The sequence below is a fragment of the Pongo pygmaeus genome, chromosome 10, assembly GCF_028885625.2.
Source record: "Pongo pygmaeus isolate AG05252 chromosome 10, NHGRI_mPonPyg2-v2.0_pri, whole genome shotgun sequence".
NCBI lineage: Eukaryota > Metazoa > Chordata > Mammalia > Primates > Hominidae > Pongo > Pongo pygmaeus.
Window position 1 is genome coordinate 111,978,014 of NC_072383.2, and position 14,012 is coordinate 111,992,025.

The 14,012-nt window shown below is 50.5% G+C and overlaps 1 protein-coding gene across 3 annotated transcripts in view; it reads right to left on the reverse strand.

Annotated features, from left to right (window-relative positions):
• Window positions 1–143: 143 nt before the first annotated feature.
• Window positions 144–14,012, reverse strand: part of SLC8B1 (solute carrier family 8 member B1) — a 37,672-nt gene continuing 23,803 nt past the window's right edge. For all 3 annotated transcript variants that reach the window (XM_054443781.2, XM_054443780.2, XM_054443779.2), the window contains 5 exons: window positions 12,463–12,584; window positions 9,928–10,081; window positions 8,712–8,792; window positions 6,555–6,619; window positions 144–1,340 (listed from right to left, as the gene is read on the reverse strand). In XM_054443781.2, the coding sequence (XP_054299756.1) occupies window positions 1,143–1,340; window positions 6,555–6,619; window positions 8,712–8,792; window positions 9,928–10,081; window positions 12,463–12,584 (620 nt within the window). In that variant the 3' untranslated portion in view covers window positions 144–1,142. The remainder of the gene's footprint in view (window positions 1,341–6,554; window positions 6,620–8,711; window positions 8,793–9,927; window positions 10,082–12,462; window positions 12,585–14,012) is intronic.

Here is a 14,012-nt window from a genome sequence, read left to right on the forward strand (position 1 = left end):
GCTTTGGGTATTGTCGGGAGAGTGGACCCATCCAAGGCCATGGCCATTCCTGATCCTGCCTTCAGCCCCACCCCGAGGCTCACTGGCCCCAGGTGAGGAAGAACTGGTAAAAGTTGGGGGTGTCATTTTCTCTACACTTGAAATTTTGAGTTTTTTTTTTTTATTTGGAAAAGAGACAGTTGAATCCCTTTACCAGCATAAGGCAGTCAGGCAAACCTAAGAGTTGCTTATTTCGGTAACATAAGGCGGGGTCACTGCATGACAGCAAGAAGGCACGAGGTCCCCTCATCTGTCCTTTCCCAGCTCGCAGGCCTTGGAACCCCGCCCAGGGCTCCCCCTGAGGGAGGCACAGGCACAGTCCTACTGACTCCTGCTTGGCAGCTGGAGGAGCCCAGGTTCCAGCACAAAGGAGTCTGTGGACAGTCAGGGGCAGAATCCTGGAGGGAACGCCTGAGCCACCATGCCATGTGGCAGCTGCTGGCGTAGCAGTGCCTTGGGCTGGCGTCGTTTTGGGAGCAAGTGGGTTCGGTGAAGTGTATTGCCACGAATGGCACCCGCTGCTTTTGGCTTTATTAACATGGCAAGGAGAAATTCAAAATTAAGTATGTCTCGAATTCTGTTTCTGGCAGATGGTGCAGCTCTGGAGCTCAGCCCTCGGCAGCCTGATTCCCAGGGGTCCAAGCCACCCTCATTCTCTGAGTCAGGGTTGGGCAGCCACTTGTGTCCTGAGAAGGTGCCAGAAGGCCTGAAGCCCAGGCAAGGGGAACGGGCAGTGCCTGTGCCTCGGGGGTACCTCCAGCATGGCCTGGAACACACCCAGCCGTCCCCTTCCCCCAAACTCCAGCCCTTCTCAGAGGGGCTCTGGGGGTCATTCAAGGGGGACTTCTAGCTTCTCTCTGGAACCCTTTGTCCAGAGCAAAGCCCGGTTTCCAAGGTCCCCACGGCAAGGCTGTTGGGTGCTGGCAGCAAGAGGTACAGAGCAGTTCTCCCAGCTCACAGCAGTGACCTCAGATCTCCAGCAGCAAGGGCCGCACTCTCGTGCCCACAAGGGCCTTGCAGAAATGCTCCGGTCCCTGGGCCTCCCCCGGCAGCAGGGGCGGGGCTCCTGCCTGCAGTGAGGCCACAGCACTAAGCGGCTTCAGTCACATGCTTTTCAGGTGAATCACTCCAAATTCAGTGAGGAGGGCCACGACAAGGAAGTTCAGGTAGAAGAGGAGCAGGCAGAAGCCGTAGACTCTGCTGAGCTGGAAGCACTGCAATGGGACTGAGACCAGGGAGAAGACGAGGCTGAGCCCCAGGGCACCTGCCAGGACCCACACCAGCAGTCCGTCTGGCTCCAGCTGTGGAAGAATGAGGGGAGAGAGGCTGAGTCACTGCCTGTCACAGGCCCCGCCCCGTCTGTGGCCAACACAACAATGCAGCCTTAACAACAATGCAGCCTGAACAACAATGCACCCTCAACAACAATGCACCCTCAACAACAATGCAGCCTCAACAACAATGCAGCCTCAACAATGCAGCCTCAACAATGCACCCTCAACAAAATGCACCCTCAACAACAATGCAGCCTCAACAATGCAGCCTCAACAATGCACCCTCAACAACAATGCACCCTCAACAACAATGCAGCCACAACAATGCACCCTCAACAATGCAGCCTCAACAGCAATGCACCCTCAACAGCAATGCACCCTCAACAACAATGCAGCCTCAACAACAATGCACCCTCAACAACAATGCACCCTCAACAATGCACCCTCAACAACAATGCAATCTCAGCTGAGCACAGTGGCTCATGCCTGTAATTCCAGCACTTTGGGAGGCTGAGGCAGGTGGATCACCTGAGGTCAGGAGTTCGAGACCAGCCTGGCCAATACAGTGAAACCCTGTATCTACTAAAAATACAAAAATTAGCCAGACATGGCGGTGTGCTACTGGGGAAGCTGAGGCAGGAGAATCACTTGAACTCAGGAGGCAGAGGTTGCAGTAAGCCGACATCATGCTACTGTACTCCAGCTTGGGTGATGGAGTAAGACTCTGTCTCAAAAAATAAATAAATAAAATAACAAGAACAACAATGCAGCCTCAACAATGTTTGAGGGCACCAGCTGGGGGCCAGTTAAGGAAGACTGGCCTGCAGCAGCCCGGCCTGCCCTGTGGGATGGCAGGCCCCACCCTAAAGTTACCCAGACGTGGCCCCAGAAGTTTCCAGACGCAGAAACAGCAGGGAAAGGGAACCTTCTTTTCCAACTTCAGCCAGGTCCACCTGCCTGGGTGCCTCTCCCCTGCCTCGAGTCAGATGTCATTATAATTCCCTCTGTTTTTAACGCTGAACTCTAGTCAATGTCATGCACAAGCGGATGTTCACCACTTACTGTGAAGTGCATCAAGAATCAACATGGATGCGTTAGGCCGGGCAGGGTGGCTCAAGCCTGTAATCCCAACACTTTGGGAGGCCAAAGCGCGCAGATCACTTGAAGTCAGGAGTTTGAGACCAGCCTGACCAACACGGTGAAACCCCGTCTCTATTAAAAATACCAAAATTAGCCAGGTGTGGTGGTACGTGCCTATAATCCCAGCTACTCGGGAGGCTGAGGCAGGAGAATCACTTGAACCTGGGAGGTGGAGGCTGCAGCGAGCCAAGATTGCACCACTGCACTCCAGCCTGGGTGACAGAGCAAAACTCCATCTCAAAAAAAAAAAAAAAAAAAAAAAAAAAAGAAAAGAATAGATGGAGGCATGGACAGACAGGCATGGACAAACAGACAACAAAGCAAAGGCAGCCAAATGTAAACAGTAGAGTCTGGGTGGCAGGAATATGTGTGTCTATCACACAAGTCTTTTAACTCTTCTATGTTTGAGTTTTCATAATAATATGGAAAAAATCTTTATAAGGCTTTTTTTTTTTTTCTGACATGGAGTCTCACTCTTGTCACCCAGGCTGGAGTGCAATGGCGCAATCTCAGCTCACAGCAACCTCTACCTCCCAGGTTCAAGTGATTCTCCTGCCTCAGCCTCCCGAGTAGCTGGGATTACAGGTGTCTGCCACCACGTCTGGCTAATTTTTTGTATTTTTAGTAGAGATGGGGTTTCACCATGTTGGCCAGACTGTTCTCGAACTCCTGACCTCAAGTGATCCGCCCACCGTGGCCTCCCAAAGTGCTGGGATTACATATGTGAGCCACCACACCCAGCCCATAAGGTTTTTGAAGAAATGGCAGCTATAGGTATCTACTGAGTGCCTGCTCTATGCCAGCCGTTGTGCGAAGGGCCTAACAGGCACTGTCGTCTTTGATCTAACAATAGTCTTGTATGGTGGGTACTACGATGGACTCCATTCTACAGATGAGGAAACCAAGACTCTCAGACTTGACTGACTTGTCCAAGGTGCTCAGCAGCACTGGGCCTGGCACCTCTGCCTGACTCTGAACTTTGGAGGATGCCGCCTTCTGGGTGAAGGAGGGGATGGATGAATGATAAAGGAGTGGCGGCAGAAATGAACGAGCGAGAGCCAAAGTGTCAGGCACAAGATAGGGGGAGGAGCTGACAGCATTCCCGTTCTCTAGAACTGGGGAGGAGCCTGCAGATTTCAGCTGCAGGTTTTTATATGTGTAGTAGATAAGCAGTGCCCCACCCCCAACAAATTCACGCCCATCCAAAGCTCAGCATGTGGCCTTACTTGAAATAGGGTCTTTGCAATATAATAAGCTAAGGGTTTCAAGATACAATCATCTTGGACTTAGGGTGGCCCCTAAATCCAATGACTCATGTCTCCATAAGAAGAGAGAGATGGCCATGGGAACACAGAGGCAGAGACTGCAGCGATGGGCCCACTGGGCAAGGAACATCAGGAGCCACCAGCAGCTGGAAGAGGCGAGGAAGGATCCTCCCCTGGAGCTTGGAGGTGGCACTGCCCAGCTGACACCCTGATTGCAGACTTTTGGCCTCCAAAACTGGGAAAGACTCAATTTCTGCTGTTGTCAGCCCCCTGGTTTGTGGTCATTTATGGCAGCACTAGGGAACTAACACTATCTATGGTATACATATCACACATGGTTGCTGACATATTTTCAAGCAGTACAGAAGAGTAAAAGGGATTGAAATGTCCCCTCCCCACTTCTCTTCCTTCCACATTTAGCAGGCATCCAACACGCAGTGAAGACGACATGAGGTACTGTGTGGGGTGTTTCTAGGCACCATGGCGTTTCATCTTCCCAGCCACCTGCATCCTTCTCATCTCCAACCCACAGATGAAGAAACTGACAGAGTAAGTGACAGAGCCCAAATCTAAGTGCAAGCTCTTAACCAATGCCTATCCTCCTGCCCCATGGGGTGCCATATTACACACACCTGTGGACACACACACCTCTAGACATGTAAATCAATTCTGAAAACAGAGATGGGACCGTATAATAGGTAAGTGTTTCAAAGCGACTTGTGGTTTTCAACCAGCGGTACACCATAGACATCCTTCCATGTTGATGTCTCATGCCATTTAACGGCAGGAGCATTTCCTAAACTCAGCACAAAGGCCGTGGACACGCGCGCGCACAGACACACACACACACATTTCCTAAACTCAGCACAAAGGTGGTAGACACACACACACACTTCCTAAACTCAGCACAAACGCGGTAGACACACATACACACACACTTCCTAAACTCAGCACAAAGGCGGTAGACACACACACACACTTCCTAAACTCAGCACAAAGGCGGTGGACACACACACACACACACACACTTCCTAAACTCAGCACAAAGGCGGTGGACACACACACACACACATTTCCTAAACTCAGCACAAAGGCGGTGGAGACACACACACACACACACACTTCCTGAACTCAGCACAAAGGCGGTGGACACACATATTTCCTAAACTCAGCACAAAGGCAGTGGAGACACACACACACACACACACTTCCTAAACTCAGCACAAAGGCGGTGGAGACACACACACACATTTCCTAAACTCAGCACAGAGGCTGTGGAGACACACACACACACACACACTTCCTAAACTCAGCAACAAAGGCGGTGGACACACATATTTCCTAAACTCAGCACAAAGGCAGTGGAGACACACACACACACACACACACACACACTTCCTAAACTCAGCACAAAGGCGGTGGAGACACACACACACATTTCCTAAACTCAGCACAAAGGCTGTGGAGACACACACACACACACACACACTTCCTAAACTCAGCAACAAAGGCGGTGGACACACACATTTCCTAAACTCAGCACAAAGGCGGTGGAGACACACAGACACACACACACACACACTTCCTAAGCTCAGCACAAAGGCGGTGGACACACACATTTCCTAAACTCAGCACAAAGGCAGTGGACAGACACACACACATACACTCACGGGAGAAAAGAGGAAATAGGTCCCCTGAGGAGCCAACCCTAAAGCCTCATTACCTGGAACTGCCCTAGAATCTATCATGAAAGGGAACCTATTAAACCCATAAAGAGGGTTAACAAAGTTTGCAGAGGGTGTTTACCTTTCAGAAAAGAAAATTTCAAGCCCTAAGTAGCCGTTTGCTTGTGGGCATGGCCAGTGTGAAAGAACCGCCCTGCCCCCGGCTAACAGGCTCTGCCGAGAGCCTATTCAACAACTCAGTGCCTTGTGCCTCTGGGAGAAACGGGTGACTTTATTCAGCTTCATAACACTCAAAGTGAGGCTTAAAACCAACCCCCAGGCCATCTCTTCCTCCCCAGCCTACGTCTTCCTTGCTGAGTCTCTGGACTCAAGTCCTCCAGAATAGAGATGCAGGGATGGGACTGCCAGCGGCTCAGGGGTCCCATCTGCCTCGCATGCACAGGGTTTTGTTTGCATGCGAGGCAGATTTTCGAATAGAAAAAAATTCACCTAGGAATCTTGATTTCTTCTCTAGAGGACCTGGAATATCTGGCCACATGCTACCCACCCAAATCACCCACACATCTCTGTCACCTCCCCTGTGGGCAGTGCTGGGATATGGTGCTCAGCCCGGCCCTTCCACCTGCGTGCTTATCCAGGAAACTCAGCTGGTGTCATCAATCTCATTTTATAGGGGAGGAAATTGAGGCCCAGAGATGCCCTAACTCCATTTTTTTTTTTCTTTTTTTCTGAGATGAAGTCTCATTCTGTCGCCCAGGCTGGAGTGCAGTGGCACGATCTCGGCTCACTGTGACCTCCACCTCCTGGGTTCAAGTGATTCCCCTGCCTCAGCCTCCCAAGTAGCTGAGATTACAGGTGTGCACCACCACACCTGGCTAATTTTTGTATTTTTAGTAGAGATGGGGTTCACCATGTTGGCCAGGCTGGTCTCAAACTCCTGACCTCAAGTGATCCTCCGCCTCAGTCTCCCAAAGTGCTGGGATTACAGGCATGAGCTACCACACCCGGCCAAGATGTCCTAGCTCACTCAAAGTCATACAGCCAGGGACTTAAGTGATGGGACCCAGATCCAAAGCCAGGGCCTTCCTGCCCCTTCCCCGTCAAGCTACATCTTGGTTATATACACTTGTAAACTTACAAGGAATACTCACCTTCACCTCTGTGTGGCTCCGGGAGATCTGGAGCAGGCAGCCCAGCCCTACGCCCACGAGGATGTCTGCAGCCCAGCTCAGGAAGCTTTGCTGGAATGGCCTGCACATAACCCAATCACATAGCCCGTTCCTCCTACTGTGTTCATCCCCAGGGCTTGGGATGCCACTGCAAGAATGAACTTGGGCCAGGCGCAGTGGCTCATGCCTGTAATCCCAGCACTTTGGGAGGCCGAGGCAGGAGGATCACTAGAGGCCAGGAGTTTGAGACCAGCCTCGGCAACAGAGTGAGACCCGTCTCAAAAAAAAATTTGGTGGGGGTTGGAGGTAGAGAAGTGCAGTGGTGTGAACACGGCTCACTGCAGCCTTGACCTCCTAGGCTTAGTGATTCTCCCACCTCAACCTCCCAAGTAGCTGGGATCACAGGCGTACGCCACCACACCTGGCTAATTTTTTAATTTTTTTGTAGAGACGGGGTCTTGCTATGTTGCCCAGACAAATCTCAAATCCCTGGGCTCAAGTGATGCTCGTGCCTCAGGCTCCCAAAGTGCTGGGGTTACAGGTATGAACCACCGTGCACAGACTTACAAAAAAATGAATTTACTTGGCTTTCTTTACGATCTATGCCCAACTCCCCCAAACACCCTATCTGAGGAGACCCTATCTGTTTAGGCCTTTAAGAAGATGGGTGTTGAGTAAGTGTTGCAGTCAGTCTCTAAGGATCGAACACCTTAGGGTGCCAGGAATGCTTGGCGCATGTAAGCACTCAATAGGTGGGGAAACCGAGGCCAGGAGAGATGAAGGGACTGCCCCCAGTCCCTAGAGGGAACTGGTGATGGTGTGTGGGCCGAGACCATCTCTAGGGGTCGTTCGTTCAGGGCTCCCTCCTTCCCAGCCAACCTGGGAGGTCAGGCGAGGCCACAGCCCGAAAGCCAGGAGTAGGCCTCAGTGGGCGCAAAAGGGCTACCAAGGGCCCTGCTCAGCCTGGGAGTTAAAAGGGCAGGCATCACGTTCTCCGCAGTTAGCCTGTTTTGCCAGTCACCTGCTCACACCGCAGCCCCTAGTGAGGCTCTGTCATCGTGGAGCCTGGAGAGCAGCCCTTCAGGCACTTTGTTTCTTTAGCAGCCAACAATATCCACTACTGGCCGAATGCCTGCCGTGTGCCGGGCACTGTCTGGAACCCACAACCATCTGGTTTCAAAGCTCTTTCTCTTCATAGCCCCAGGCTGGCTATATCCGTCTTTTCTATATAGACCAAAAGTTGGCAAACATCAGCCCTCCGGCCAAATTTGGCCCACTAACTGCTTTTATAAATAAAGTTTTATTGGAACAGAGCCATGGCCATTCACTTATGCATTGTCTGTGCCTGTTTCTGCACTATAGCAGCAGAGTTGAGTAGCTGCAAAACCACCTGCATGGCCCCCAAAGTCTAAAATATTTATTCTTTGGGCCAGGTGTGGTGGCTCATGCCTGTAATCCCAGCACTTGGAGGCTGAGGCTGGCAGATCACTTGAGGTCAGGAGTTTGAGAACAGCCTGGCCAACATAGTGAAACCCTGTCTCTACTAAAAATACAAAAATTAGCTGGGCGTGGTGGGGGCGCCTGTAGTCCCAGCTACTCAGGAGGCTGAGGAGGCTGAGGCAGAATTGCTTGAACCCGGGAGGCAGAAATTGCAATGAGCCAAGATCACGCCACCGCACTCCAGCCTGGGCAACCAAGCCAGACTCCGTACCCCCACCAAAAAAAAAAAAGAAAAAAAGAATTCTCTGGCCCTTTTAGAAAAAGTCTGCCAACCCCTAACATAGACCATGACATGTCGCTATGAGCAAGAGAGAGAGGGTCTTCCATAGGACACATAAGGTCATCCTGTGGGCACCTGCTTATCACAACACTCACTGTCCTAACAATAATAGCTGCTGTCTGCTAAGCCCTTACCAGGGGCCAAGAATTTCATTCACCTCACTGGATCCTTACAACACCCCTCGGAGGTTAGCACTCCCCAAATCCCTATTTTAAAGCCTTGGAGCCTGAGGCTTAGGCAGCCACATTACCTGCCCCAGGTGTTACACCGAGACCCAATCCCCAGGGTGGGGCACGGAGCACCCCCCACCCATGGCTGTGACACCAGTGCCAAGGCCAAGAACAGACCACAAAGGATACTGAAGATGATGCCGCCAAAGCAGGCAGAGAACGCCATCCGCGGGTAGCCCTGGCGGGCCAGCGTGAAATCTGAGAAGGCATCTGCGCAGGAACAAGAGGGGCCTGCAGTGGTGAGTCGCTTCCCCCACCCTCCCCGGTCATCCACGCCTTCATTCTCAACCACGGTCATTCAGGCAACAAACACAGATGGATGCCCATGTGTGCCTGGGCACTAGCTGGTGGGGTGCTGTGTGAGGCGGCACAGCATCTGGGAAGACACACTTCCCTCCTAAATTCCTTTACCCCACTCTTTCACACCAGGAACAACTTTGCAGGTGTGAAAAACGCAGCTACCAGCTGGGCACAGTGGCTCACACCTGTAATCCCAGCACTTTGAGAGGCCAAAATAGATGGATCACCTGAAGTCAGGAGTTCGAGACCAGCCTGGCCAACATGATGAAACCCTGTCTCTACTAAAAATACAAAAATTAGCCAGGCGTGGTGGTGGGCGCCTGTAATCCCAGCTACTCGGGAGGCTGAGGCAGGAGAATTGCTTGAACCTGGGAGGCAGAGGTTGCAGTGAGCCAAGATCACACCATTGCACTCCAGCCTGGGCGACAGAGCAAGCCTCCATCTTTAAAAAAAAAAAAACAAACCATGGCTACCAATTTTTCAAAGTCTCATCTGCTGTTAACATGCACAACACCTCCACGTGAATAAGAAGAAGGTGCTCAAAAAGGTAAGTGGGCCTTTTTGGGCTCAAAAAGGTAAGGTGCTCAAAAAGGTTAGTGGGAGGAGGGGCTAGATTTCAGCTCCCTCATCCTCTTGTCTGGATGCTCTGGAGCAGTGCATAACCTGGCCAACCACACCTGGCTGCTACAGCTAGGGAATGGTGTATGTATGTAAGTGTGAATGCCTGCATGTCACACACCTGTGTATACATCAAGCATGGCCGGCTGCAATGGGCTCAATGTCCTGCCTGAACTCTGGGAGCCACTGAGCATCCCCGCATCAGAGGGTGGGGAAGCGGCAGGGGCCTCTATAGTTTCTTGGTCCAACTGCAGTCAGGGCCATCTCATCCCAATGCTGGCCACTCCACAGTGACAGGGGACACTGCACAGGTGCAGAGGACAGACACCCTGGACACTCCTGCCCAGATGCGACTCTGGCTGGGGGAGGAAAGAGCTAAGATGTGGCTGCCCTCACCCCCACTCAACCCCACCCGGCCCTGAGTCACCTCCAATGCTGTTCCCCCAGGCCAGCAGCGTGAGCCCCAGCACAGTGTTGCTCAGCCGGAAGACCACGCCCAGGGACCGCAAGATGTTCACCACCTCTGTGGCGGCCGCGTTGATCCACAGGGCGCTGGTCAGAAAGCCCAGGAAAGCGAAGAGCTGTGGAGGGAATGGTTTGCTGTGGGACCAAGGCCAGCCCCAACAGGGACACAGCCTCAGTTCCTCACCTGTGAAACGGGATGATAACAGTATCTACCTCATGAGCTTATCATGAGTATAAAACACGTTACTATACGCATTGGTGCCTGTGCATAGTTAGTGCTCAATAAAACATGAGATCAATATTATTTTCTTTTTTCCTTAATAAACTCCCTTTCAGGCTGGGCATGGTGGCTCACGCCTGTAATCGCAGCACTTTGGGAGGCTGAGGCGGGCAGATCACCCGAGGTCAGGAGTTCGAGACCAACCTGGCCAACACGGTGAAACCTTGTCTCTACTAAAAATACAAAAATTAGTCGGGCTGGTGTTGCACACCTGTAATCCCAGCTACTCGAGAGGCTGAGGTGGGAGAATCGCTTGAACCCGGGAGGCAGAAGTTGCAGTGAGCCTAGATCATGCCAGTGTACTCTAGCCTGGGCGACTGAGTGAGACTCTGTCTCAAAAAAAGAAAAACAAAAAAACCTCCCTTTCATATACTAAAAAAAATTATTATTTTGTCTGGAAAGGGTTCCTTATCACTTTCATCAGATTTCCAGTCTATGAACCAAATACCACCCATCATCCCAATAAGTATCCCTGTACTCATTAGCAGTCACTCCCTAGCCCCACCCCACCAGCCCAACTCAACCACTCCTCTGCTCTCTGTCTCTCTGAATGTGCCTCGTGGACATTTCACATCAATGGAATCCCACAGTGTGTGTCCTCTGCTACAGTCTTTCCTCACTCAGCATCATGTTTTCAAGGGTCATCCATGTTGTGGCACACATCGGTACTTGAAAAAATAGTGAAAGACAATTTTCCCTAAGTAGTAAAAGGCGACTTCCCTAAATGATCCATTTGCTGAAAATTCAACACCCTTCGGTCGGTACATTTATTGAGAGTTTCCAAAAGTAAAAACTAAAATTTTAAAAAATCATTAAGTACTAAAAAATGAAAATTTTAAGTAAACTTTTTTTTTAGGACAATGTCTCACTCTGTCACCCAGGCTGGAGTGCAGTGGCACGATCTCAGCACACTGCAAGCTCCGCCTCCTGGGTTCAAGCGATTCTCCTGCCTCAGCCACCCAAGTAGCTGGGATTACAGGTGCCCACCACCACGCCCGGCTAATTTTTGTATTTTTAGTGGAGACAGGGTTTCGACATGTTGGCCAGACTAGTCTCAAACTCCTGACCTCAGGTGATCTACCCGTCTCGGCCTCCCAAAGTGTTGGGATTATAGGCATGAGCCACCACGCCCAGCCAAAATAAAAATATTAAGTAAACTTTTTTTTTTTTGAAACGGAGTCTCTGTCACCCAGGCTGAAGTGCCATGATGCGATCTCATCTCACTGCAACCTCTGCCTCCCGGGTTCAAGCAATTCTCCTGCCTCAGCCTCCCGAGTAGCTGAGATCACAGGCGCCCACCACCAGGCCCAGCTAATTTAATATTAAGTAAACTTTTAAGGAAAAAGTCTCTGGACAAACCCCTAAATATTCCTTAGAGTGCCTAGACTAGGGAAAATGGAAAAAGACACCCACAAAGGCCATCCCATTCTATCCCTGGAGTGTCTTTAGAAACCCAAGGCTGGGCGCAGTGCCTCACGCCTGTAATCCTGGCACTTTGGGAAGCCGAGGCAGGAGGATTGGTTGAGGCCAGGAGTTTGAGAGTAGTCTCGGCCACATAGTGAGACCTCATCTTTACAAAAAACATACAAAAATTAGCTGGGTGTGGTGGCTTGTGCCTGTATTTCCATCTACTTCGGTGGCTGAGGTGGGAGGATGGCTTCAGCCCAGGAGGTCGAGGCTGTAGTGAGCTATGATTGTACCACTGCACTCTAGCCTGGACAGCAGAGGGAGACCCTGTCTCAAAAAAAAGGAAATCACATATTGTAGGATTCTATTTATATAAAATGTCCATGATAGGCAAACCCACAGAGACAGAGAGTAGAGTCGTGGTTGCCAGGGGCTGTGTCGGGGGTGGGGAAATGGAGAGTGACTTATGGGCATGAGGTCTCTTTTTGGGGTGATGAAATTCTCTAAAATTGATTGTGATGATTACACAACTCTGTAACTATAATAAAAAACATTAAATTGTATGCTTTAAATGGGTAAATTGTATGATATGTGAATTACATCTCAACAAAATTAAGCTATTACCAAAAAAAAAAAAAAAAACCCTGTGCAGATACAAAAACTCTCAAAAGCAGCTTTAAAGTTCAGTTACCTGTCTTTGTGTGACTCCTGATCAAACTGGTCAAAGTGCCTCAGAGATGCAGACAGGACACCTGCGTGGGAGACCTCAGCATCCCTCTCCCCCAACCTCGGAAAGCCCGGGCTTCTTACCCAGTGAAGCCTGGGGGGCTGGCTGTCAGATGTGGCAAAAAAGGTCACTGAAGCCAAGGCTGTGCCTGCGATCACCACCACGACCCAGATAGGAACGAGGCCGCCTATCTCATAGACACCATCTGCAAAGGGAGAGAAAGGGAGCTGGTACCTTCCCAGCGCCTCAACACCCACTTACAATGGACTGTTTGGATGTCAGGTAGACACTTCCTATCTGCCCAGCCCTGTCCTAGACACTTCATGGGGACAGAAAAATTAAAAATGCAGCCCCTGCCCTCAAGTTGGTCACATTTGAAAGAAAAAGAGAGACACACAAAAAAGACTCTCTCCAGCCTGTTGCTGTGGAACTAGGATAGGAATGGCTATAACCACTAACACCATCACCCTCTTCCACCTTCATGGCAGACATCACTAATCAAGCACAATACTTCCATCCAACTGCATTTCCAGGCAGCTTCCTCCAGCCAGGCATTACCAGTAGATGGCATTGCTCCATGAGATGAACCTGACAGTCAAACCCAGCCTGTTCACTGAGAGGTACCCAAATAAGTCCACTCTATCATCCAATACATTAACAAATATGAAGGTTGCAGAGGCTTCATATTAAACACCAAAGGGAGACACCCTAAGGTGAGAACACTCTAGAATTCTCCACACATCACCCTTTTCACCACTCGGAGTCGGTACTGGTCTTAAAGACAATGAATGGTTCAAATCTTCATATACCTGCATCAAGACCCTTCTTTTGTTATTTTTTTAGTCTAGCTCATGGCTCCCAAATGTCAGTGGGCTTAAGAATTATGTGAGGAGGCCGAGTGCGGTGACTCATGCCTATAATCCCAGCACTTTGGGAGGCCACGGTGTGCAGATCGCTTGAGCCCAGGAGTTTGAAACCAGCCTGGGCAACATGGTGCGACCCCATCTCTACAAAAAATACAAAAATTAGGCCGGGCGCAGTGGCTCACACCTGTAATCTCAGCACTTGGGGAAGCTGAGGCGGCGGATCACCTGAGGTCTGGAGTTCAAGACAAGCTGGCGGTGGCGAAACCCCGTCTCTACTAAAAATATAAAAATTAGCCGGGGATGGTGGCACACACCTGTAGTCCCAGCTACTCAGGAGGCTAAGGCAGGAGAATCACTTGAACTCAGGAGGTGGAGGCTGCAGTGAGCTGAGATCGCGCCACTGCACTCCAGCTTAGGCAACAGAGCAAGACTCCATCTCAAAAAATAAAAATAAAAATTAGCTGGGTGTGGTGGTGGGCACCTGTGGTCCCAGCTACTTGGGAGGCTGAAGTGGGAGGATCACTTGAGTCCCGGGAGGTGGCGGTTGCAGTGAACCTAAATTGCATCACTGTACTCCAGCCTGGGCAACAGAGTGAGATCTTGTCTCAAAAAAAAAAAAAACAAACTATGTGAGCGGGCTGAATACACAAAATTGTGTACACAATATGTTATGAGTGATTGTCAAGGGGGATTTTTTTTTTTTTTTTTTTTTTTTTTTTAAGACAGGGTCTTGTTCTGTCAACCAGGCTGAAGTGCACTGGCACAAT